This window comes from Harpia harpyja, chromosome 10, assembly GCF_026419915.1.
Source record: "Harpia harpyja isolate bHarHar1 chromosome 10, bHarHar1 primary haplotype, whole genome shotgun sequence".
Classification (NCBI taxonomy): domain Eukaryota; kingdom Metazoa; phylum Chordata; class Aves; order Accipitriformes; family Accipitridae; genus Harpia; species Harpia harpyja.
Genome location: NC_068949.1, coordinates 32,222,498 through 32,247,799, shown reverse-complemented (window position 1 = coordinate 32,247,799; position 25,302 = coordinate 32,222,498). Strand labels below are relative to the sequence as shown.

The window sequence follows — 25,302 nt, the reverse complement described above, 5'->3', positions numbered from 1 at the left end:
GCTGAGCTGGCCCTGCTGCAATAGGAACAGACTCCGGTGCGTCTGTTGTTTCAGAACTGATGCTCGTGGCCCCCCCAAGAGCTTTGCTCCCATCTACAAGCAGCAAGTGGATGTGTGCCTGGGGCTCTGGAATTGCACTCTGAAATTTTCTGTGTATTTCCCTTCCATCTAAGCAGGTATGTCTGTGTTTAGCATGAACACCGCTCCTTCTTCGTGTTACAGTGGACACAGCCAAGGTCCAACAGAGCGGTCAGTTTTGGGCAGCAGAGTGTCTTTGTGATACATCTTGCTTTAACAAGGATACGACCGTTTGTCGCAGAGTTGCAGGTTCCTCTCTGGTTTAGTCAGATTTTGGATGAAGACCCCTGCACTAGCTGTAGGAGCACATCCCCCCATCCCCATAATTGCAGACCCCAACTCTGCAGCCCTTCTGGTTCAGCTGGAATCTGCTGGGACAGAACAGGATCAATAAGCATTCTTTTACCCCACCCCAAGCAGTGTCCTGTTTGCATGTTACACTGCATTTGCCGAGTGATCCTTACTCCCTTATGCCTGCCAAGACTTGCATGAATGAGCTGGCATTGCTTATGCTATTTTGATATAAACTTTGCTTTAAAGTGTCAGACATTAAATCATTCAGTGTGGACATTAGATCATTCAGATGCATCTGTTTGGCTGCTGGCGTTAGGGCTCTGTGTGGGTCACTCACTGGGGGAAGAAGCCCTTCTCCTTGAGGAGGTCCCTGCTAAGAGCTGGCAAGGAAAAAGCTGGATGGATCCAGCCAAAGGTGCTGGAAGAGACTTTGCTCTGAATTGCCTATTGATTCCTTCTTGCTGAATGACAGGGTTCTTCCCCAGTCTGGAAAAGGAGATGTTTGCATTCCTGCCAAAGGAAAATGTTTGGGGTTGGGTTTTTTTTGGCTGCTTTTTCTTTGGCTTACTCTTTAATGAATTCCAGCATCTGGACAAGCATCATTAGCAAAGCTGTTCTGTGTGCAGCGACTCTCTCTGGTTTTTAAGCAGTTGTACATCTCAGCACAGACAGTTGTTGCAGGAACCTCCAGTGGAGCTGAAGGACCTATGGTTCCAGGATCAGGATGGGAACAAGGCTCCTCCATCACTGGAGCAGCAGGAGCGTGACCTAGGCCCACCTCAACCGACATGCCAGGCTGCACAGACTGTCCCATCTCACCTACGTGACAACAAAACGAGCAGAGCTGGGCAGCCCCGAAGCACAGCTGCGTGGTGCGTGGGCCAGCATCTTCATCCAGGGGAAAAAAAAAAAAAAAAAAAAAACGGTCAGCCCTCTGGTGGGAGTTCACACCCCTGCGTGGAGGCTGGCATTCTCCCCAGCATAAGGATGAAGGCAACGCAGCATCATGGAGAAATGGCCACTTTCTGCTTCTTCCCAAGCTGATGGTGCAGTCTGCGTCCACAGCTGCCTTTTATCTGAGAGGTTGAGGTTCTGCAGAGGTATAAATCTTTAAGCATCTGCAGTGTGACTCACTCCTTTCCTCTGGCAGCCTTGGTGTTTAACCCAGTAAGAAAGATGGGACCACAAAAGGGGATTTACTGTACTGTTCCAGCTTAGTGCTCCACTGTGGAAGCCTTCTGGTGTGTATAAGCAGGCGGGTGAAAGGAGTCGCCCAGAAGAAAATAGTGATAGAAAAGGAGGCCTGGATGGAGATAGCCGGAGGTCGGTTGTTGGTAACATGCTGAGCTGGGCCTGTCCCTCTCTCCTGTCGTCGTTCTCCTAAAGATGAGGAGAATGTGGGCATGGGCCTCCCTTAGGGATAGAAGGGGCCACATGTCACCACATGTTCAATGAGGAGCTCAGCCTTCTCACCCGATGGCAGCAGCCACCTGGGGCCTGCAGGAGTTGGGCAGATGGGGCTCAGTGTGCCTCAGTTGGGCATTAACCAGTGCCTTCTCTGATCCTGCAGCCAAAATGAGCTGAGCCCCAGGAAATGCCCGGAGCGAGCTGTCCCACAGCACAGGCATTGGGGCCAGAGGCTGGACACGGGTAGCTGGGAGGCTGCTGCAGAGCTGGGTGCAGCTCTGGCCCCCCTTGGGAGCTCTTCCCTTGCTGCACAGCACCTGTGGCTGGGCTCTGTCCTTCAGGAAAGCGGTGTGTCCTGCTCCTGCAAGGGCTCTCGCTCACTCTCAGTCCCGGGAGAGCGTTTGTGGGGTTGGTCGATCACTTGCTGCCATCAAGGTAATTAAAGCTTGGCACCTCAGATCCTGTAAGATCACGGGGATGGAGCCCAGCAGAGGGGCTGTCAAAACCATAAGGTAATCTAAAATCCGGTCTGGTCCTTTCTAGTGTATCCTAAACTCCCAAGTCCTTTCCCTGCCTGCTGCCCCTCTACCACCTCTGGAGCTTAACACCATGAGAAAGCACCAAAATGCTGCAGAGCTCCAGAAATGCAGGAAATCTCTGGAGCCAGCCCTTGCAAAGCAGCTGTTTTCCAAAACAGCACCTTGTCCTCCCCCTGGCTCCTTTGCCCTCCTCCACAACTGCAGCCCCTTCACACTGGTATCACCAAAGTAAAATTCTCAGCTTTGTTGCTAGCATCCAGCCAGCTGAGCAAGCAGGAATCCTGATGGAGGCTTCTGCTGAGAATAAAAGACAGGTCAGGCTGCTTATACTCAAGGGACAGAAAAAGCAGTGCTGGAGGGTATTTGAGGTTCAGAATATATTTCATTAGCTGCACAGTGACATCTGCCTTTTCTTCCCCCTATGATTTGGGAGAAATGCTGTGTGTTTGCATTTCCTAACTGACAGCTGAGCCAGGAGATATTTGGAGGTTGGTTGGTCCTGGACTTAACTCTGCAGGTACTGGCCCCCCATGCTCTGCCTGGGCACCCCAGGTTGCTCTGCACTGTTTTGCTGGGGACTGTTGGTGGGATGTGCTGCCCCAGCCGTGCCCCAAACCTCCTCCCCTGCCTCCAAAAGGTGCACCTCACTTCGCCTGCCCGCAGGGCTGCCCTCCCTGGGGCTGCGTCACCCCACAGTGAGTGGCCTCGTCAGGGCATCGTCCCCAAGATTATCGGTGTGGCAGGGTCAAGGGAAGTGGCCGCACTGCTCCTGGCCTGCAGTGCTAGTGGAGAAGCCTGTGACTGTCACACCGTGTCTCTAGGGCTCTGGTGCAGATTGCCATGACGTGGCATGACAAGGCAGGAATGGGAAAGCAATAGGACAGTGTGCTGCTGGCAGGGCCACGCAGCAGGAAGACTGCCCATGCTCTTTCTGTGCCCCGCTGCCCTCCCACATGCCCCTCTACAGGCACATCTGAGGCAGAGCATGGGCATCTTCCGAATATAAGCCAGCGCTAGTCACGCCAGCTCTGCGGGCACCTTTGACTGCTGGGTCTACTTGGGAGGTGGGTGCACCCTCACTTCTTCCATCTGCTATTGTGTAAATCGCTTTATCTTCACTTGTGAAGGCAAACAAAGAGGCTATTTTTAACCCCTGAGCATGGAGGCAGGGTGGAGGAGAAATGGCAGGTATCTTGGGACCAAACTGTCAGGTGTGTGATGCAAATCAAAGCCTCAGAGTCCATTTTCAGGGCAAATGAGGGTGTGTTTGGTCATGGGAGACCTTATTCCCTCGGCCAGCCAGCTACGAACTCTTCTACAAAACAGGGCCACCGCAACAGGCACCTGGGGGTGAGACCCAGACATGCCCCACTGCCATCGGTGGGACCAGCCTTGCCTTGCAGCCGCAGCAGCAAAGTTGGGCAGCCACATCCCAACACCAAGCTCTTTCCAGGGGACCGGAGGGACTGCTGGGGACCGAACGGGGTACAGGCCAGACACTGAGGTGTGCTCCCAAGGTGAAGCAGCAGCAAAGAAGACAAAACAGCTTGGTTTTGATCCACATAACTACTTCTTTCTTTTTAATTATTAACTTGTGCCTTACAATAGAAGAGGAAAGAGTGCAAGCAAACGATTTGCTGGTTCCAGGAACTACTCTGGCACCACCGCGAGGGCAGTAAGGTCTTGTGATGATAACCTTGCCAGGGCACTGACACGCAACACACACACACACAGAGTCTCCGGCTCTTGCAAAAGCGATCGCTGGCAATTTTAAGGCATTGAAGGAAACCTATGGTTGTAAATCCTATATCAAATTTGGCACACGTTGGAACAGTTAGAGCAGAGACAAGGATGCTTTGCAGGCTGGTGTTTGGGAGTCCTGCAGCTTCCCAGCGCTGGCTGGGGCACGATGCTAATGTGAGCGTGGGGTTTTCATGTGACAACTGTGCAGCCAAACAAGAGGCCCTGCAGACCCTGACATTTCGGAGCCAGCGACACCAGAGAAGGCACCGTGCCTGGCGGTGTGGTGGTGCCTTCACCTCCGATGCACTGGTTCCTTGCCCTGCGCCTGCTGCTAGCAAACCCCGCGTGCCTGGCTGGCCTAACACTTCTGAAAACCAGACAGAGTTGTCAGGACAAAAAAAAAAAAAAAAAAAAAGAACGTTCCTTATATTTTAAAACGTAAGTGGCTCATAGACCGGATGTCAGGTGTGGTTACAGTCCAGTATGGCTATTTCTGTGCTTCTGGGATTAAAAGTGGATGGCTACGGCTTGAGGAGCGGGGAAGAGTTTAGCTATATGTGGATTTGGATAGTAGATGAAGGTGTGTAGCCTTGAAACTAGTTATAGTAAACACGTTGTTTCCCTTGTCCCCCCTCCCTGGAGAGCCAGCTGTGCAGCTGGCCCAGCCAGCTCCCCCTTGCCCACCACAGGAGGAGGGAGGGAGGGAGGGAGGGATGGTGGGTGCTACGAGTCCACTGTGCCACCACAACAATGACCAACATGCATCTAGCTACCTGCCCGTGCCTCTTCCCCATTTAAAAGGGAGCAATGTGCCAAGCTCGGCCTCCGCATGGCGGGACCCGCGAGGAAGCCGGCCCCGGGTCAGTGTTCCCGGGGAGTTACGTGTTTCTAAGGGGGGCTTCCTGCGAGCCCAGCGTGGCTTTGTGCCTGGAGGGGCAATTTAAAGGCCGAGTGGAGACTGTTCCCTCCCAAATGCAAAATGGAGGGGGTCCTGACAGTTACATTTTTGCATTCGCAACAATTCCTTCATGCAGGTTTAATCTCCCTCTTTTCTTGGCAGAGGTTATGGTCCCCTCAATCATCTCAGCCCTGCTGCATGATATTTTAGAGGTCACTTTAATAACCTCTCCTTGGTCCTCCTCCTTGAAGGACAGAGTAGAGGAACTAAAGCCTCTTGGCTGGAATGAGTAAGTAGGGTTGGGGAGGGGATTGAGCGCTGAAACGCCGACACTTCCCATGCTGAAGAGGTTCTCCTCTCCCTCCAGCAGCTTCCTGCAAGCACATCACAAGGGAAGAAGTTAGTCTGAGGACATGTCACGTGAAACATCTGCAAAGCTTGAAGGTGCGCTGCGACCTGTGAGAAAGTCCGAGTACTCCAGGCCATCACTCCAGCCTGTGGTGAACACTGGCTTAGGTCCCACTGCATGATGAGACTGATTCAAAATCATATACTTTGGTCAATCATTTTTGGACCACTTGCAATATGGGGTACATGAGACCAGCTCCCTCCAGAAACGCCAGGAAAATAAAACCCTGAACCAGAGGGACTCTGCCTTTTGCATCTACTTTGACTTTGCAAGAGAGACAAGTTTCCAACCCCAACAGTCCCCATTAGAAAACACTGCTTCTGGGATGGCTGGGGGCATTGACGGCTGCTAGATTGAGGCATGACAGGGAGCCATGGCTGCTCCCCAGGCAGAAGCATGGCAGGTCCAGGCAGGGGAGATGAGCAACATGATGGTGTTGCTCCTTGAGCGTGCGCCGATATTTTCCAGGCCCTTAAAATATCCCAGCCTGGTGGGGTCAGGAGATTGGGCTTGGGAAGTGGCCAGGCAGAGCAGGGTCAGAGCAGCCTTACCTGTAGGCAGCTATCTCGATATCAAGGGCCATCTTCACATTAAGCAGGTCTTGGTACTCCCTCAAGTGCCGAGCCATCTCGGTTTTGGTGTTTCGCAGGTCGTCCTCCAGTTGCCCGATGGTGTCCTGCAAAGGCAAGGGTGCTCAGGGCCATGTTTCAGAGCAGGGACCTCTCCCACAGCTTTTCTGCTCTGCCCATCACAGAGACAGGGAAGCGGCAATGGGCAGTTGGTCCATGATGGCACATCCCACCAGGAGCTTGGGACCAAGAAATCTCATGTTAACAGGGATGAAGAAGCAGGCAGTGCACCAGCCATGGCTTGTGAGTGCGCATGGTGGTGGGTTTTAAACCTTGATAGATTTATATAGTTTCCCATCTGCAGCAGGGTCTGTGAGATGGGGGGGGGCGCACAGTGGTGGAGCCCCCAGTCCCGTGGGGGATGAGGCAGGATGCTACAGAGGGAAGGGAAGAGCTGCTGGGGAGGGACAGGAAGTTTTGGGCTTAAACATCATCAAAGCAGGGGCAGCGGCTTAGCAGGACAAGCAAGAGCACCCAGCACTGCAGCAGCCCACGGCTGGAGGAGGTGCTTGGAGAAGGGCTGCAGTCTGCACTGGGACACGGGTCCGGGTGGTGGAAGGAGAGGTGGTGTTGCCAGGGTAGGAGGGAAGAGCTGGCGCCAGGAGGGGAAGTCTGACACCTTCCCCAGAAAACGCCTCAGGGCCCCAGGGTGGGGGGCTCTGAACGCAGGGATCTGGGGCGGTTACAGAGTCAGGGGCCTGCCCTGTAAGAGCCAGGGTGCTCAGATGGACAACGATGTCCTTCTAGCATCCTTCCCATCAGCTTTGCCCTGCCATGGCTGCTACATCCAGTTCTACCTGCGATGTGGAAGAGTCCGAGGCCAGATTTCCTGCTAACAAAGGGGACTAATCTTTTTTTCTATTTTTTTTTTGTCAGAAAACAAGTAGCCTGGTTTTCTCCCACATGCATCCAGGTATCTAAGCAGCAGCCCACTCCTATAGGGATCTTCCCAATCAGATGGTTTCCCGCTGCCAGCTGCCCCACTATGCCACTGGAGGAGTGTGATTTGGAGCAAGAATGAGTAAGCAGTTTGCATTTAAGTGACAGTGCAGCCCTGCCTGCAAAGGCCACCCATGGCCACTGCCAACATCTGCTCTCCTGCACCCCCCTCCCACAGCTGGGCCTTTGCAATTGCTTCCAGCTCCTCTGTTCCAGTGAACGAGCTTTGTCCTGCCACACCATCCCTATCCTGTCTCTGTCCTCATCCCCATCTTGTCCCCTCCTTCGTGTCCTGCATAACCTTCCTTGTGCACAGTGCAGAGACAGCCACGAGACCTGGAGCTGCGCAAGGAGCTGCGCTGAGCCTGACGCGGCGAGCCCACTCTGAGCCCCTTGGAGAAGCAGCGCCAGCCCATCCTGAATGCAGCACAGGGCATCTCACAGCCAAGTTAGCTGAACACATCCCACGCTGTAGGACATTTATGGGCTATCCTTGGGGTCTCTGCCTTGTCCTGTGCTGCCCTGACCACCTCCCACAGCAAGAGAGCTGCATAGAGCTGTGCCTCTGAGGTGGAACTGGGCAATGGGAGAGGCTTCAAGGAGACCATTGGGGCACCAACTGAAAAGCCCCAGGACGTGCATGGATGCCACTGCAGTACAGACTAAAATCTCTGCTCTGATGCAGCCAGACTGCTGCTGCACCGAGCCATGACAGGAAGGAGAGATTCGGGGTGACCCTACCCCAGGACAGCCTCACTCTTGCTGCTCTGACTCTCCGTGCCTTCAGCCCCCTTCCCTCTGCCTGCAGTCTGCATGAACAAAATGCTCTTTAAAAATGGGTTATCCTTGTTATTACCCTGTCTGTACCTCTCTTCCACACCCCAGCTCTACTAGCTGGTTGAATGAAACCCCCTCCCCACATCACTGCAAACCTGTCCCCTAACAGAAAGCTCTCACATATTGGTTTGGATTTGACTGGATAGCCTACAAATACAAAGATATGCCCCTGCTTTAGCAGTCTATAGGAACATTTTAAAAGCTCAAACAATAGGAATATTCTCTTTTAAGACAGACTTCCATCCTTTTCCACTGGTTGCAGCCAGGGAAATTATTTACCTGCTACACATGCATATTGCTGAAAAGACTCCTAAGTATTACCACAGTTAAAGCAGATCCTGAGGGTCATGTAGGAAAATGCTGCTGTGCTGTCACTAAAGCAATTTCAATTATGGTGCTGTTTAATCCAGTTGCATTTTTTTTTTTTTCCCATTTGATAGGCTGTTCCTGGAATCCCTCTTTTTACATGGCATGAAGACTGTTTAAGAAGATTACTGTGTGTAATCCTTTCACCCACTACAGGAAATATTGTATATTGCCTATTTCCACAATATTTGTTGAAGACCACCTCAACTATTCAGGAAGATTGCAAGCAGCTTGGAGCTGCAGTCGTGAATTGTAGAGAGCCTTGCAAAATTAGGCCTTGAAAATGACAAGGCGTTACTTGGGTGTGAAATAACAACATCCTTCAGGTATGACGTAAGGCAGTTGTTTCACTATTTAGAAGGAAAGAGCCTGATTTAGAAACCACAGATCATTTAATAGCCATGTAATAGAACAATCTCAGGATTTATTTTATTATAGATCATGAACATATCCCTGTAGCAAGAAAATGTGGTAATACTGCAGTAATGGCATAAGAGATACGGAGCGCTCAGTGTCTGCCCCACGTGAGTCTTTCCACAGACATAAGAGATGCTGGGATCTGGCTGCAGATTCAGCCTTAACGTTTGCAGAGCTCCGATTTCTGCAGTGCAGGTGCCAAGAGCCAGGCCACAGGGCGAGGGGCCAAGCCTGGGCAGACGGCTTCGAGGAATTACCCACAACGACAGGGAATGTGTGGTCAATTTTGGAGCTGACCCTTAAGGGACAGGGCGGGGATGGGGCGATGCCCCACACAGCGCTGCTGTGTGCAGGGACGTCCCCTGCGGAAAGGGGGTGTTGGAGGGAGTGTCGTGGCCCTGCCTGTCCCCCCGAAACCTGCCCTCTGGGGTCCTGCCTATGGATAAAGGGTGAAGGCAGCAGGCGATGCCCTGGTGAAGCAGGATCTGTTGTGCAGGGTAGAGAGGCCCTAAGCCAGGGCGGGAGGAAGGCTGCAGGGATGCCTGGTGCTGCGCAGTGCTGCGGGGGCACTGCCCCTGCGTGGGTGGGCGCTGCACAAGGCAAGAGGGGGTTGGTGCTGTATAGTGCTGGCGGCTGGAGCGGGGGCGGGGGGGGTGTCGCATGCAGTGCAGCACAGCACGGGATAGAGTGGGCGCCGGGTGCTGCACGGTGCGGGGGGGCGGACACCGCATTGGGCCGAGGTGTCCAGCGCTGCCCAGAACTGCGGGAGGGGCTGCTGCAGAGGATGGAGCTGCGCTGCGGGATTTTGCATGCAGTGGAGATGCTCGGGGCTGCCCAGGACCAGGGGAGGGGGAGCGCTGGGTCGGAGGCGCCGGTGCTGCGTGGCGGGGAGGCGCTGGGTGCCGCACAGCGCCGGGGGGATTGCGTGGGGTGAAGAGGCCCGGTGCCACGCGGTGCTGGGCGAGTGGGATGGAGGTGCCGAGCGCTGGGGCAAGACCGCACGGGAGGAGGATGCTGGATGCCGCACGGGCACCGCCAGCGCGGGGAGGGGACGGGGACGGTTCCCGGGGACGGTTCCCGGGGACGGTTCCCGGGGACGGTTCCCGGCGCCGCCCGGCTCACCTGCAGGCCGGCGGCCTCGGCGCTGTGCCGCTCCTCCAGCTCCTGCAGCTGCCTCTCCAGGGACTGGTGGGCGCCGCGCAGGCTCTCCATCTCGGCGAGGCGGGCCTGCAGCTGGCGGCGGCACTCGCCGGCCTCCCGGCGGCTGGCCCGGACGGCCTCCTGGCTGCGGGCCGCCCGCTCGTGGAGGCGGGCGCAGCGGGCGCGGTACCAGTCCTCGGCCGCCTGCAGGTTGCGGGCCGCCAGCGCCTCGTACTGGGCGCGCAGCTCCCGCAGCGCCGCCGCCAGGTCGGGCCGCCCCGCCGGGCCGGGGGCCGGGGCCGCGGGCGCGGCGGCGCGGAGCGCGGCGCCCAGCTGGGCCAGCTGCTCGGCGTGGGCGCTGCGCAGCGCCGCCAGCTCCTCCCGCAGCGCCGCCGCCCGCCGCTCCAGGTCGGCGCGGGCGCGGGCGGCCCCCTCGGCCGCCTGCTGCCGGGAGCGCAGGGCCTGCTCCGCCTCGGCGCGGCCCCGCGCCTCCTCCTCGCAGCGCGCCCGCAGCCGCTGCGTCTCCTCGGCCAGGCGCGCCCGCTCCAGCGCCGCCTGCGCCCGCTCCCCGTGCGCCTCCTCCAGGCGGGCGCGCAGGGCGCGCAGCTCCCCGCCCAGCAGCTGGCCCAGCCGGCGCGGCTCGGCCGAGCGCTGCCGCAGCGCCGCCAGCTCGGCCGCCAGCGCCCGGTTCCGCTCCTCCAGCGCCCGCACCCGCTCGATGTAGCCGGCGAAGCGCTCGTTGAGGCCCTGCAGCTGCTCCTTCTCGCTGGCCCGCGCCCGCCGCGGCTCGGCGCTGCGCTCCCGCCCCGGGCGCGGCTCCGCGCCCGGGCGCGCCCGCCGGCCCGCCGCCCCCTCGGGCCGCCGCGGGGCCTCCGCGAAGAGGTGGCGGTAGGAGGCGGCCAGCGCCGCCGGCTCCGCGCTGTAGCTCATGGCGGCCGAGCAGGACCGGCGGCGGCGGCGGCGGCGCTTATGTACGGCGGGGCGGGGCGCGGCGCGGTGCGGAGCGGGGCGCGGGGCGGGGCGCTCCGGCGGGGAGGGGGCGCGGTGCGGGGCGCGGTGCGCTGCGGTGCGGGGCGCGGTGCGCTGCGGTGCGGGGCGCGGTGCGGTGCGCGGAGCGTCCCCGGGGCCGCCGCGGTAAGAGGCGGCGGGAGCTGTCCGTGCGCCGCGGTGCTGAAGGGCCGTGACGGCGGGCGGGGCACGGTGCGGGACAGATGGACGTATGTGTGTAGGGATGGACGGACACAGGCACACGGACGCAGAAGGAGGACACAGACATACGCGGGCAGATGGACAAGGTCACACGCACACACCAAAGAGACAGACGGACGCACGGGCACGCGAAAAGCAACAAGCGCATTCACAGTAAGGCGCACGCATGCACACGCTGAGAGCCAGACAGACAAAGGGACAAGCAGACGTGCAGAGAGACACGCAGATGCACGCGCAGATGCACAGGCAAGGAGAGGCAGAAACCCAGAAGGAGGCAGGCAGAAACAGGCCAAAAAGGCAGGCAGACACACAGGCACACACACGTATGTATCACCCCTGCTGGGGTGTCCCCACCGTGCTGTGCTCAGGGGAACCTGTTCTGTGCGCCTGTGCCTGGGGTGAAGGTGTCCCCAGGGATTGCTCCCAGCCCCTCTCCTCCAGTGGGAACTGGGGTGCCTACGGCAGCGTGGGGTCTCCACAGGATGGGGCAGCAGGCGGTTGGAGTGCCGGGAGGGTGCAGAGGGGGGGACGTGCCTGGAGGAGGGGGTGCCCAGGACAGAGACTCATTGCTGGTCCAGCCATGCTGCAGGGGACAGTCAGGGGAGGATTTTGCCTTTGGGTTGTTTGCCAGGAACTGAAAGAGCCGCTTCAGTTTCTCTCCTGTCCACGCAAGCGGGCTGGGTCTTCCCACCAGCAGGGATTTGCTCGGAGTACCCAGGGCTGCAGAGCTGATGGGAAGGGGTGTGCACACACCCCACCTCCAGGCCAAGCACCCTGCCTGGGAACACGGCAGCCCAGGGCAGGACCTGCCAAGAGACCAGTGGGAAGAGTCTGATCTCTGGGAGCAGCAGCACAAAATGTAGCTGTGAGATGGAAAAACAGCTTAACATAACTGTGATCCAGGTGTGAGGAATGCAGTGAAATGTGCAACCTGATCCTGTCTCCCGCTGTACATCTCTGCTCCACTGAGCTCTGCACTGATGACCAGTTCCTCTACTCCACTTGTCCCTGTTTCTCCTCACAGGTGACCAGGGGACAGCATGAGGGAGGTTCAGCAGATGAGCGGGAAGGACAAGCAAGCCAGGGCTGGCACTGGAGAGAGCGGTGACTTCCAAAAGAGCTGTCGCTGTTTCAAAGGGACCAGCCAAATGGGGAGAGATGGTGCTGGGATTTACATCTCCTTGGAATCAGAAGTTAATCATAACAGTGGCTACGGAGGAGGCCCTGTAAGCATGGAAGCAACCCTGGCTGGAGTGCACAGGAGCCCACGTCCCTGGAGCCGTGCTTAGAAGGGCATTGCCTGGGGCAGAAACCCCACAGGGAAAACATCCCTTTCAGTTGGTGAGCCCAGCCCAAGGTGGAGCGCTGCCCTGCTGCAGCAGCAGGCTGGTTCTAGGTCTGCAGCCAGGGATTGGCAATAGGATCAACACACACATGTAGACACCCCGCCTTAGCCCCATATATCTGTCCCATAGGGCATAGGAGGAATGGGGAGTGTCGGTCAGTGGAGACAAAGGAAAGACAAGTGGAGAAAAGGAAAGAGACAGGAGCTATGCAGACACTTGGGTGAGAGACCTGGCTTGTGCCTTGATTTTCTAGGACTCAAATCTGCTCACAGGTAGTTTTCCTGGCAGGACTGTTTTTCTGAAGCCCATTTTAGGTCAGTGACAGTGAGGCTACAACACTTGGATCGTCCGAGTAGCTTAGGTTTTGGTGGCAGAGCAGGCCGGGCAGACAGCCTTACCGCCGGCTGGGGGCTGCCGGCCGTCCTGGCCCTCAGCGCGACGTCTGGCCCGGGCTGCCTGGCTCACACTGCTAATGCAGAAATCCTCTCCTCCGTCTGTTTTTTTTTTCAGGTCTTTCACATAGTCCTCACACACAAGTGCATTTTACCACTTCCTTGACGTTTTTTGCTTTGCATTACAATATCCTAAGTCAGGTTTCTGCTACTGGTAGTAACTGATCAGATAACTGAGAAGTTTCCAGCTCTGCTTAGTTATGTGTATGGCATTGTTTTGATGACTTTGCTCTATTGCTTATTACTGATGATAGAGGCTTCTGTGGTTCTCTTTTGTCTTGGAAAAGTGGAGCACAGCTTATCCTGGCCTCCTCACTTGTGCTGTTTTAGCACTGCCATACCTATGTAGTCTAACAGTGGAATTAGGAGTGTCACGGTCTCCTCCAGCAGGGAGGACTCCAGCAGAGTCTCCTCTGCAGGGACTGCTGACATTCATGGTAAAGACCCTTTGCCTCCCAATGGGTTGAGGTGTTCTGGAGTCTTTCTACACAGAGGGAAGGAGCGTAACTGCTGGGACCTTGTAGCTGAATGAGCTCAAGGAGTTGGAGTCAATAAATGATAAATAAATGATAGTAAGCACTGCTGTCCTGCAGAACAAGCTGCTTCTTACAGAGGAGTAAAAGGTGGCCGAGACCTTGGGATTCCACCTCAGCATGAGCTGCCAGTTCTGGGGGTGCTCCTGTGTTCCACGCAGCTGCAGCAGGACACCCATCCCAGGTGGTTGGCACCCAAATGCAATTCCCTTGTGAGTCCCTTGAGCCTCTGACCAAGCTCTCGGGGGCTGACTTGGCCAACAAACCTGGGAGCTGTACAGGCCTCCCAGTGCGAGGGAGAGCTGCAGTGTGGCCACATCCTGGAGAAGGAGCCATGTCCCAGCAGACCGGAAGGAAGTCCTTGAAAGACCCAGACCCAAATCCCCCAAATTCCATTCCATTCCATTCTATTCAATTCTAAGGCTGGAGGCTGGAGACAAGCTGAACACCAGCGTGTCAGACCTGAAATGAGATGGCAAGCTGGAAGTGGGCACAAACTGAAACCAGGGCAGTGCCTGGGCTGTGTTCGGCCTCAGGAAACCTTGACACTTGAATAACACATCAATCTCTGTTGGGACACACACATGGCATCAGGGGGAACTTTATAAGGCTAGAAAACAGACAGAAAACCAAAGAGAAACAGTCCCATGACTAAGAATTGTACACTACTGAAACCCAGTGTGTTGTATTAGGGATTAAATTGCCCAAGGCTACTCCATACTTCCCAGTTGCTTAAAAAAAAAGTCTTGCATGTGAAACAGCATGAGGACTCCTTAAAACGCCACAATCCTCTCCGCACAGCAGCTGCCTGCTGACGGGGCTCATTAAACAATTTATCTCCTGAGCTGCAATCTGCCTGGGCTTGTGATTCAGAAGAAAAAGCCGTCCTCTGCGCTGTGCACACAGAGCGACGGGATGCACACCTTCCCGCTGGTTTCCAGCACAGTCCATTAAACTAATGCTCTGGGTAGGTGTTTCACCACCCAGCTTCACCGCAGCAGCCGCATGAGAGGGAAATGCTTCCTGGCGGTGGGAAAAAGGCAGATCCAAGTGTATTCCAGGAGGCTGCTGCCAGATGTCCCATGACACAGGCGGGTCTGACCCCCTGCGGGAGGGAGAGCTCTGTAGGTAAGGGTAACAAAATTAGGGCGAAAACATATGTAAGTGATAAACACATATGTAAGAAAGAAGGATGTATTTGCTGAATTGCACACACACAAAAACACTAATAAAAATAGGAAAATGGCCATACTGGGTCATTCTAACTCAGGAGTTTGTTTCTGACAGTGGCAGATTTATGCTTCCCTGGTATAACTTCTCTGGTTCTGGCTGTTTGCGGCTCTGGGGCTCCCCAGGCAGCAGCCACATCCCTGTGTTTGCTGGCCCTTATCTAATCAGTGCAAGTTCACGTCCTGGATGCCACCATGCTCTGTAATCCACAGTTTGATAATGTGCTGTATGAAAAAACGTCACCTTTGTTTGCACTTCAGAGTCGCTGCCAGCTAATTTCATTCCATGCCCCTGGCTTGTGGGACACAGTGGAAGAGCTGGGACAGAGTTCCTTCCCACCCACCTCCCTGTGCAGGATTTTGCAGACCTCAGTCTCTTTCCTAGGCTGAAGGATTTTCATCTGTTTAACTTCCCTTCATGCTTTTACTCAACCTTGTTGGCCTCAGTGCATCTCCTGGGGATGTGTGTTGGAAAGACGCGCAGACACACAGACAGGCAGACAGACAGACACGCACTCCAGGATGGGCCCTGCCATGAGGATGTGTGGAAATGAGCTCCCAAATACAGGAGGACGCATCTCCAAGTGAAACCCCTCATTGGATGCCTGGCGCAGGTGCCACGAGACGTCCCAGGGCATTGGGAGGTGCAGGCTGAGCTTCCCAGGCAGGTAACGCTGCCCCGCCGTGGGCTCGGTGCCGAAAACCAGCTTTGCTTTAGCCAGAACTAACAGCACATGTTAAAGGCTGGTGCCGTTGGGTGCTTCCCCTTGGCGAGGCGGTGGAGCAAGTCTGGCAGAGCCCAGAGAGCCACGATGGGCCAAGCGTGCCCGAGTCAGCAAAACCCTGCCCGGCAGCGTGTCCCTGTGCCGCAGAGGGTGGTGGCAGTGCCTTATCGCACAGACAGGGTGATAGGGAAAGCCGAGGGGAGCATCCTTGGGCAGACAAAGGAAGCACTGTGGTGGCGGGGCTGGAAAAGCTGCTGCTGGAGGAGGGGAGGCATTCCAGGCCTCCGGCTGCCACCCGAGGCATGGGAAGGGAGATCGGACCCCGGTGCCAGCGGTTTGGCAGAACCGCATGGGCCCAGCATGAGCTGGGGCAGGTGGGCGGCTGCCGTCACCCTTGTCGCTGTCGGGGACCACCCCGAGGTGCCCAGGATCCCGCTGGGGCTGTGGCCTTTTCCAGGCCACCAGGGTCAGGAAAAACAGGCAGAAAAAGACAGGCTTGTTTTGCCGGGGAAGTTTTTTTTGTCTAGCACATTTTGTGGCGGTGCCGCCCCAGGGTGGTACAACTGGGATTGGACCGGGGGTAGTTTTTGCTCTGCACAACCATTCCCTGAGCCTTTCCAGCCCGGACCACCATGCCCGCAGGTGTGACGGACACAGGCCCGTGCTCACTGGTGGCGGTGGACCCTTGCTTGGGGCGGGCAGGCAGGACCCCCCCTCCTCCAGCCGCTGTGGCCAGCGTCCCCCAAGCCCCCGTGCCACCCGCAGCCGCTCACCGGGACCTCCTCGCCACCCTTCCCACAGCGGATGGGGCACACCCCGGCCCCCCTCGCCCCAGCCTGCGCTGCAGACACACTACCCCCCCCCAAATCAATAATTAATCGCGTTATTTTAACGAAAGCTGTGGCTCCTTCAGCCTTCGTGGCACGCGACACAGAGGCCGACTGAGAGAACTGTGGGGGCTCAGGCAGGCCGGGGGGGTGCAGGGCCGGGGGTGCAGCCGCAGAGATTTTGGCCGGAGCGATGCCAGGCCCTGGGGGGGGAAGGGGCTGTTGGGGGGAGGCCGTGCGGCTGTTCCTCGGGTTGGCACATTGCCGCCGCTCCCTGCCGCCGCTCCTCTACGGCTGAGCGCCGGGCTCGCACACTCTCCCCGGTCCCTGCCGCCGGGAGGGGCGGGGCGCGGGGCGCGCCTGCGCAATGCAGCCGCCTGGGCGCTGCGGCAGTTGTGCGGGGTAGTTCTTCCGAGCGCGGCAGGAGGTGAGAGCGGCCCGGGCGCGCGGGGGCAGTGCGCGCGTGCGGGTGCGCGTGCGCGCGCCGGGGACCGTTGGGGGGTGGTGGTGTGTGTGGTGGGGGGGGCGGCGGCGGGGAGCGCCCCCTCCCCGCTCCCGTCAGGCGCGCACCCCGCGGAGGGGGGTGGGGGGCGTCTGTCCGCCGTCGCGGCCGGGGCTGAGGAGAGGAGGGGAGGGGCAGTGAGTGGAGCGCGGGTGCCCGCCGGCGGCATTTCCCCTTCTGCCGGTGAGGGGATCCCCTCGGAGGCAGCGCCCGCCGGCTCCGCCGCTTCCCCGGGGCCCGGCTGGCCCCCTTCCTCTGCCCGGCCGCTGTGCCCCGGGAACCCCTGTTGCCTCCCCATCCCGTCCCAAGCAGGGCGGCCGCCGGGTTCCCTCAGCCCATGCCGTACGGGCCCCCTCTCCCGTCCCCGGGACGGGGTGAACCCCCGAGCCCTTCCCGTCCCCACCGGGCCCCGAGCTGCTCCTTCCTAGCCGCAGGCTGCCCCGGCCCGGTGGCCGGCGGGGTGCGCCCCGGAGCTGCCCCCCTCTCCCCGGGGCAGGGTGGCTGTTTGCCTGCCGCCCCGGCGCGGGGAGCGCTCTCCCGCCTCTTCGCCGTCCGAGGCGCGGCGTGAGGAGAAGGAGCCCTCGGGAAGGCGTTTCTGAGGTTTGGGGCCAGCACCCACCCGGTGTGTTCTTTTCCGCCTTCCGTCCCACGTGGACCGGAGGGGTCCCGGCGGCACCTCCCAGCCCGCAGCTTCCCCCCCGGGGTAGCCGCCAGCCCGGCTGGGGAGGTGGTTAGAGGCGATCCTCTTCGCTGAGGAAAGAAAGCCTGATCCCGGCGCTGGGCAGAACACTTCCCGGACAGCCTTGGATCAGGGCGAGGAGGGTTCATTGTCACTGCTCTGTTGCGTTTGAGTGGCTCTTGGCAATCCGGCCGCATCAGGCTTGAGCTGATAACCTAAAGCCGGGAGCGAGGCACCAAATAAATAAATAAATAAAGACAACGCAAAACTGCTTTGCTTGCATTTTGCTTATGCTTTTTTTTTTTTTTTAATCCCTCCTTTCGTGCCAAAAATAATGTTGCAAAATGTATGGCGGAAACAAACCTACACTGGTTTCTGATAGACTAGATGACTTAATAGGGCAGTACTGTTTCTTGTAGCACAGGCAGTTTTAAAAATTCCTGGAACCACTGAGATTATGAAAGCCTCAAGTTTATTCCCTTGTTAGTGTTTCTAAAGGCTGCCAAGCTGGATACCAAGGATCCTCTCTGACGTGGTCTTGAGAACATTCCTCCCAAGGCATAATCACTCATGTTTTAAGAGATTTTTTTTTTAGCTCTGGAAGATTTACCATTTGAACCTCAAAGGTTGCAAAATGCTTTTTAAGTAGTCACTTAAAAGCGTCCCCCTCTTACCCATCCAAATGATCCTCTGCGTCAGTTTAGAATAACGTTTTGTCACTATCTGAAATATATTGTATTGATCCATATACCTGTTTGTCACTAGTGCGTAAATCAAAAATATGGACATTTTCAGGTCCTTTCAGGTGCTATGTGGTTTTATTGAAAACCAGAAACAAAACTCAAAACTACATTTTGATCATGTGCTGAATTTGTAGTTCTAGCAGTGAGGAGAAACCCTGGTGTTTTACTTGTGAACCAATCAGCTTAGCTGTGGAAGTCTGTCACAGTCCTTGTCAGCCCATGTCAGCCTAAACATATTTTAGAGTAGAACTGCTATTTAAAATAATCTATTGCCATTAGTCCGGAGTCCAAAAGATCATTCAGGAACTTGCTGGTTTGATTAACAGCAGTTGGAGTTTGTTCAAGCATAGACGTAGTTTCATTATATAGTACAATACAACCTTTACTCTGTATAGCGTTATTCAAACAAATTGTATGGCAAAATGCACCACCGAATTACATTTAAAATGCTCCATTGAATTAAGTACAATCGCAGAGATAAATGGGGAGAAAAATTGTAAGAATGGGAGAGATGTTTTCAGCTGAGGTTTGAAATTAACAGCCTGTTAGTATATTTGCATCGGTAGCATTAGTGTTATATGTTGTTTCTAGGATATACGCTAGCAAAAATCAGATGCAAGCTAAAATTTTCCCAGGCAAGTTTCCAGTTTGTAGGCAATTTTTAATAACAATAATAATAGTAACACACACACCCTCTTGATTTGCTACTCCTTGTCATATTTGATTGCTAATACAGCTCGAATTGAAACTTAATAGACCCTTCCTAAAATCACTAGAAATATTTATCCTAGACTTTTTTAACTTCCAGGGGAATGTTTGTTTTTGAGAAAACAGAAACCTTAGTGTGGTGTTTACTGGTAAACACTGCAGTATTATACTCTTTGGGGAAACATTGAAAGGAGTGTTTTATTTCCTTTAAAAATATCCAAGTATATTATTTTTGCATCTAAAGTAAAAGGGAAGCAAGCTATTAAAATACAGTGTTTAACTGATACTTATTGAAAAAGCATGTAGGTTTATTTGCTCACATCATACCTGTTATTTGCAGTTCAGCTTAAGAAAATAATGCTTCAGTTAGAAACTGATAGATGGATGCTTAGCTTGTAGCATGAGCTGTTACCTGAGGTTGGCCCCAGGCTGGCTGCAGAGTAGGTTTGCGGTGCTCCAGGACAAACTGAGCTGGTCTGCAACCTTTGAATCCCACAGAAATTGTAGATATTGACTCACAAGGAGGTGCAGGAATAAGGGTTGGCTGCAGCTCTGCCCTGAAAATCTTGGGCAAGAGACAGAAGCGAGGTCATGCAGTCGCACTGAGCGAACCCATTCTTTTGTAGGAATTTGAAATTAGGGAGTGCTGTGGGATCTGGGTGCTTCAGTATCATGCAACCTGCTGTTGCTCAGCCACTAGTGAAAATCCTACAGAGGTCTGTGATGACCCAAAGTAACGTTACCATGTCGAAGCTGCTTGGCCTGGGGAAGGTGGATTAATGGTCTCCAGCCAGGCTGCAGTGGAAAGTTGTCATAGGAACTGGCTTGCTGTTTGGCAGGGCTGTGCCTTGTCTTCACTCCTTTAAAAGAACACCTCAGTAACTAATCACCTCAGGATAAGGAGTGCTCATATGCCATCCAGCGTAAACCCACGAAGAGAGCAAGGCACTTGTGCTCTACCCCAAGGGAAGCTGAGGATAGTGCTATAAGTCAGCAGAGGACAGCCTGAGTGATGTACCTTGGGATGAGTTCGCAGTGCCTGCTCTGCGCCGTGTCCTTGCCTCGGGGTGGCTCACGAATGCTGGGTGTCCTGATATAAAACAGCTGTGGCTTTTTTAGCAGTGAGAATAATAGGACAGAAAACTGAACAGAATGTGCCCGGGAATGGAAGCCTTGTCTCGCTCTTTGGGATGTGTTTGGGATGAGATATGTTACCAAGTCAGCGCGTGGGAATTCTTCATTTATTGTCTGTACTGTATCTACTTTTAAAATTTTATTTATAGTGTCAGCGGCACAAATAAAATTTGAAATTATATTTGAAATGGCCGTGATCTGAGTCTTCAAAAGTTGGCTATTCTGTGCTGAAGCATATTTTATTCTTTGAGTATCTTCAAAGTGCACATTCATTTAAATATTTCCTGTTGTAAAATGTCTGGTTTATGCTACTAAAGAAATTATTATTATGTGTCATGGTTATGATGCTCATAGCAATGAGCTGTATTTTGCTTTTTAATCATTATGTCTCCTTAACTGGAATGGTTCCTAAAACCTTGGACTGTGTACTCTACATAGAGAGCATGTATACATGGGTCTGCTTTTTTAACACAACCACAGAGAGAATCCAGCATGTACAATAAATAGAACTTAATGTACGGTAAATAGACCTTAAGCAATATCTGGAAAAAATTGCGTAGGTATTTAAGGTAGCCACTGTAAGCAATTGATAATCTAAACCCACCTACATAAGCATAGTCATTAAGTCCCATGCACGTGTTAGCAGGGCTAAAAAGGTGCTTGGGGCACCTGCCTGTATGAAGCCATATTGGGAGAAATACATTTTTTATATGACAGCATGAGATCAAGAAGGGACCCTGAGTAATTCAGCCCAAAACACCCCACAGCAGTCTATGTCGAATCTTACTACTACCTGAATGTGTAACAGTATATGCACCTTACTATAAGGTCAAAAGCAGATTTGCTCTTACTTCCCGGACAGTTGGGTCCCCAAACATAGGAGTAGTGAATGGCTGTGTGCCAGCCCTCTCAGTCCTATCACTTTTTCAGGTCTGGTACAGAATGGTACAGGCTAAACTTGTTGCTTGCTGGTAACTTTAGCTTATCATCCTCTGGGCATTAATACCTGCTGCGGGATTTACCAGCACAGCCAGCCCTTTTTTGGTAGTTTCATTAGAGAGAAAGTTCTGACTGAACTGGGGCGGTTGGAAACCCCACTGTGATTATCTGCATGCTACCTTCTCTTAACACATAAGCAAGAAAACAAGTGGGTTCTTACCCTGTGCGTCATACCAGCTAAAACTGCTTTAAATTCTGAAAAGGTGTGAGCCCATTCAATGTGGAGAGCAGGAGTCACAGCAATGAGATACCTATAGAAATGATGCTGGGACGTGAGCAACCTGCTGGTTTCTCTTTTGAAATTAAAGGCCGTGTGGGCACAGCTTCTGTAGGTGGATGAAAGAAGAAAGGGTGGCCAAAGGAGATGTGATTCTTCTGAGATTTGAAGGTGGCTCCAAAGTGAAATAAGTTAGTAGAAACAGATGTGTGGGAACAGTGTAGTCTAGTACTGCTTGTATTGTATCCATCCTGTAAATAAGAAGGCAGTTTCGGTCTCCAAAACTACCATTCCGGCTCTTTTCACCACAAGTGATTTATTTAGAAACAAAGGTTCCTTGAAGTCATTATGCGTTCCAAACTTAGCTTAATTTAGTTACAGAGTTTTCACAGCTCCCAGCTGCCTTCCAGATATTTTCGAACAAAGACTTACTATTTTGCATATATGCTTACTACAAGATGATCATTTAACCTTGCTTGGCACAATTGGTTCAGAGGAAAGGGTAAAACAGAGATTTCCTGTACGGGTTTCTGTGCGAGGCTCTGAAGTAGAGTGGTTTTCCACTGTTTACTTAAGAACAGGCCTTTGGATTAGCTGGCTTTGACCCAGGCCTTGTAGTTCTCCCTGTTAATATTGGCATAATACATAAAACACTTAAGATACTTTCTTGCTAGATTTTCAGGAAGCAAATTCTTGCTGAACCCTCCAGGAAGGTACACTTCCCCTAAATACTTTCCAACAGGGGTGGTCCAGCTTTGGCAGTTGGTGGTGGCCAGGTCTGGATTCTGGGACCTTCTGGGTGGGTTGCCCCTTGTGCGAGCTGCTGTCTTTCCCCTGGCAGTAGCTGCTGCCTGCACTGCTGCGGTAGCAACAGCTGCATCCCAGCTGTGTGCGCTAGGCTCAGGAGGAAGCGTTCAGCTGTTCAGGCAGTGTTTGCTGCTGAAATCAGTATTCCTTATCTCCTTCGGAGAATGGTAGCTGTGGGTGGGAATCAACTCATACTTTACTACTTGGACGGTGCTCCTCTTGGCATTTGCATCAGATGTAGTGCATCTGGCCATGGCATATAACAAGAGAAACTTTCTAATTGGCTTCTAAAATAACCAAGGAAGGAAGGTAAATTCAAAAGAGAGAAGACCGATGGTTTAGTATAAAGCATACTAAAATCTCTAGACCAGCTGAATTTAGCTGGTGTTTGGGTTGGTTCAGCTGGTGATGAGTTGCACGTAGGCATGCATGGTGAATAATTAGGAACATGGGGTCAGAGAAGAGCATGTGAATGTTCTGCCCTCAGAAACCCAAAGAGGTGCTGAGTGAGATTTATGCCAGTGCTTTGTAATCATAACGCAGCAATTACCAATAATAACATCTAAAAGTAAGTGCTAGTAAACAGCAGGTTGCTTAGGTAATTTTGGAAGTGAATAAATAGAACCAGTTGCAATTAAAAATAAATAATCTTTAATTGTTGAGTTCCTTTGCTTTCTCCGGGATACCTTTTTTTTCCCCCAAAGGAAGAGCTAAACAAGTTGGCAGAGGTATTTCAAATGTTTCTTTCTGATCTTTTCAAGTCACCTTTTTGTATATTACAAAGCAATTCCATTTCAAGACTATGCAAAGACATATGTGGCCTTTGAAGTCACAGGAAAGGGCTGCAAGATTGGGTCCCGAGTGTCCTGGTTAAATCATGTAGTTTCTGCCATCCTATGCAGTATTCACTGAGACCTTTTAAGAACAGATACCCATAACAGCTGCATACTTGTTTTTCATTGCTTGTTCAGTTCTACTTTTATAATGTTATTCTCTGTGTGCCTTTAGTTTGGGATGAGTTCATTCCCTACAGAAAAAACTGATCAGTTGAACAAAAATTGCAGGTGCTCTGAGCACCAGTTAGCTTGAGGCTGACACCGGAAACTGCTCTTCCTGTTCAGTTCCTGTAGCTTTCCCATCATTGAATACAAGTGGCTGAGTGAAGCTGGAAAGAGGAATTTAACATAGAAGCAAGCCAGACTGGTAAATCATCTGTTAGTTCTGCTGTCTGGAAACTGAGGCAGGAGTCGGATTTCATTTTCCACTTCATGTCGCAAGCATCAGTTGGTGCACCAGTGATGTTTAAGGGCAGGTCAGCAAGGCAGCGCCTGTTTTGAGTCTTTCGGTGTTTTGGCATGCTGCATTTCCACATTGCTTTCCTTTGTTAAAAAAAGGAAAATAAAACATTGCCTAAAGGGAAATACAAACACATGAACAGGGTCTCTCTGAAGGGAGAAGTGTTCAGCAGACCTTTTCCACCTGTAATCAAAAGCAGGGCTGCAGCTGACAGGGCTGGATAGAGCTCTGCTAGGGAAGCATGATAAAAACGAGCATTTGCTACATAAAGCTGTAAGGGGTTCAAGTAAGTAGACACAAACCCCCTTTTCTCTGTTCTTCAAAACGCTTGCTCTACTCAAAAGTGTCGCTGCTAAGCAGTGACTAGCATACCAGATGATCTTCTGCTAAGTCCTTTTTAGTTAATAATACGAATTGAGCCTCTAGAAGGCATTAGCTTGCCCATACCCTTAACCACTTGGTGACTGCAGACATCATGAGCAGAATGTGTCTTGCACATGTTCTGTTTATTAGTGCCCTCCTTATAGTGGTGTTGAAATGGGATGATTTTATAGAGAGTGAGTATGTTAAAAAATGTCATTGCTGGAATCATCAGCAGAGATGTGTGTGATATTTTATGAGCAAATTTTATACAAATTGGAAAGAGCTTTACTTGCTGTGATCTGGGATGAAATATCCATCAATAATTTGGGGACTTTTTCACTTCTGATCCAGAGAAATAACGCTGTAGTCTTTCTAAGAGTTCGTTAAAAACACATTTGTAATCTAACCTCTCCTATTTTTTTTTCACGTGATAATAGGTTAGGTAAATTCTTAACCTCTTGTTTTACATGTATTTTAACTTCTCTTGCAATATTGCACTGGCAGTTTTATGAGCCAAGGCCAAAAAACTCTGCTTGCTAAACTTGAGCAATCAGGAGGGAACAGATGATGAAAAACTAACAATGTTTTACTCATCTACCACTCATTTTTCCTCACAGACATGTAGTGAGTAGACATTAACAAAGACAGTAATAAAAAGCACTTTCAGTCCTCATAAATCGATGTGTGCTAGTGGGGTCAAGAACAAATAATGGAAAGGTTAGGACATGTAGAGAACTGTCTTCCCATGTTGTGACGCTCAGAGCCAGGCTGGGATTTTTTTCAGTTACTGTTTTGAAAGCAATTAGAAGGAGGCATTTCTGTGGCTGCACAGGAGGCTTTGTGCTGGCTGGGTGCGTGGTCAGCTATTTTTTTAGCGGCTACTGTAGGTCAGGTAACATGCTGAAAAAGAAGTCCTTCTCTGAATCAGGGCTGTCGTACTACTCTGCTTGGGACAAACGTTTTTAAAGGTGTCTCAGAACCTAGGGGATTCAAGCTGTTCGCTCATCTGCAGCAGGAGCACAAGACCGCGCTGTTGAATGAGTCTTCAAGTCTACACCGCCAAGATACTTGAGGTTCCCTGAAGAGAGAAGTCCCAGCCAGAGGGAAGGTTCAGTGTCGGGAACTCTCGGCTCTGGTTTTGGGATAACAGGGACCTGCTGACGATGCCTTCATAGTTGTTTGTTAATGTTCTCTCACCCTTCAGGCTGACAGGTTTCTTCCAGGTTACAGCTGATGAAGTAGGTCTGTCACTTCATCCATGTTCCTTCTGAGTACCATATATGCTGAGACAAGTACAGAGAGAGCACTACGTGTGTCCTCCTCAGCTCCTGCTGGGGAACAGTCTCCTATGTCAGCAGGATTGATTTAACGTATTAAAAAACAGTGAACTGAAGGGACCATGGAAAGATGACTTTGTTTTCCCCAAATAAACTTAGTGGTTTGTGTTTTGCTTGGACGAGGTAGTAAGAAGTTTCCGAAGAAAAGAAGTTGGTACAGTTGGAAAATGGTATAATCTAGGCCTTTGGTATCACTTGATAAAGCTGAGACAGTTAGGTTATCAAAGAGAAGCCAGAGACTTAGCAGAAGTTCAAAGTCATCCTAGATGTTCAGTTATTTTACTGATGAATTAAGTTACATGGGTTGCCTAAGAAATACTGTATGAATTAGCAGTCTTTTGGAAGAGCATGGGAGTACTGCAGAGAAGGTATTCATAAAATTAATTTACTTATAGAGTTTCCTCGGTACTACACATCTGTCAAGATTAAATGAGATTTGGGGGCTGATAACATCTACATGGGGACACTATTGTGCCCTAAGGACAGATTTGTAATTTCTT

At 52.7% G+C, this 25,302-nt stretch overlaps 3 protein-coding genes and 1 long non-coding RNA gene across 7 annotated transcripts in view; 3 read left to right on the top strand and 1 right to left on the bottom strand.

Moving 5' to 3' along the window:
- The window catches only part of PCGF6 (polycomb group ring finger 6), a 36,705-nt gene extending 32,226 nt beyond the window's left edge, over positions 1–4,479 (top strand). For 3 of the 4 annotated variants that reach the window (XM_052799074.1, XM_052799073.1, XM_052799072.1), the window contains one exon: positions 55–4,479. The gene's annotated coding sequence lies outside the window, so the exon portion shown is untranslated. The remainder of the gene's footprint in view (positions 1–54) is intronic. The other variant, XM_052799071.1, reaches the window with a different exon arrangement.
- On the bottom strand, positions 3,870–10,660 carry INA (internexin neuronal intermediate filament protein alpha). Its single transcript, XM_052799070.1, has 3 exons — positions 9,679–10,660; positions 5,920–6,044; positions 3,870–5,333 (listed from the first exon to the last, which is right to left on the bottom strand). Exons 1-3 carry the CDS (start codon positions 10,624–10,626, stop codon positions 5,060–5,062), a joined length of 1,347 nt encoding a protein of 448 aa, XP_052655030.1. The 5' UTR covers positions 10,627–10,660; the 3' UTR covers positions 3,870–5,059.
- Positions 10,661–10,770: 110 nt separating this feature from the next.
- On the top strand, positions 10,771–13,093 carry LOC128146980 (uncharacterized). Its single transcript, XR_008236904.1, has 2 exons — positions 10,771–11,058; positions 11,930–13,093. It is a non-coding gene; the product is annotated as an uncharacterized LOC128146980 (long non-coding RNA).
- A 3,243-nt stretch (positions 13,094–16,336) lies between these two features.
- Positions 16,337–25,302, top strand: part of NT5C2 (5'-nucleotidase, cytosolic II) — a 63,807-nt gene continuing 54,841 nt past the window's right edge. Inside the window, exon 1 of the mRNA XM_052799066.1 lies at positions 16,337–16,444. The gene's annotated coding sequence lies outside the window, so the exon portion shown is untranslated. The remainder of the gene's footprint in view (positions 16,445–25,302) is intronic.

Bases quoted from the DNA above. Each gene is read 5' to 3' on its own strand.
- INA (XM_052799070.1), bottom strand. From the start codon at position 10,626: ATGAGCTACAGCGCGGAGCCGGCGGCGCTGGCCGCCTCCTACCGCCAC. The intron at 6,045-9,678 runs GTGAGCCGGGCG...TTGCCTTTGCAG, and splicing joins CCGAGGCCGCCGGCCTGCAG to GACACCATCGGGCAACTGGA. The intron at 5,334-5,919 runs GTAAGGCTGCTC...ATGTGCTTGCAG, and splicing joins ATCGAGATAGCTGCCTACAG to GAAGCTGCTGGAGGGAGAGG.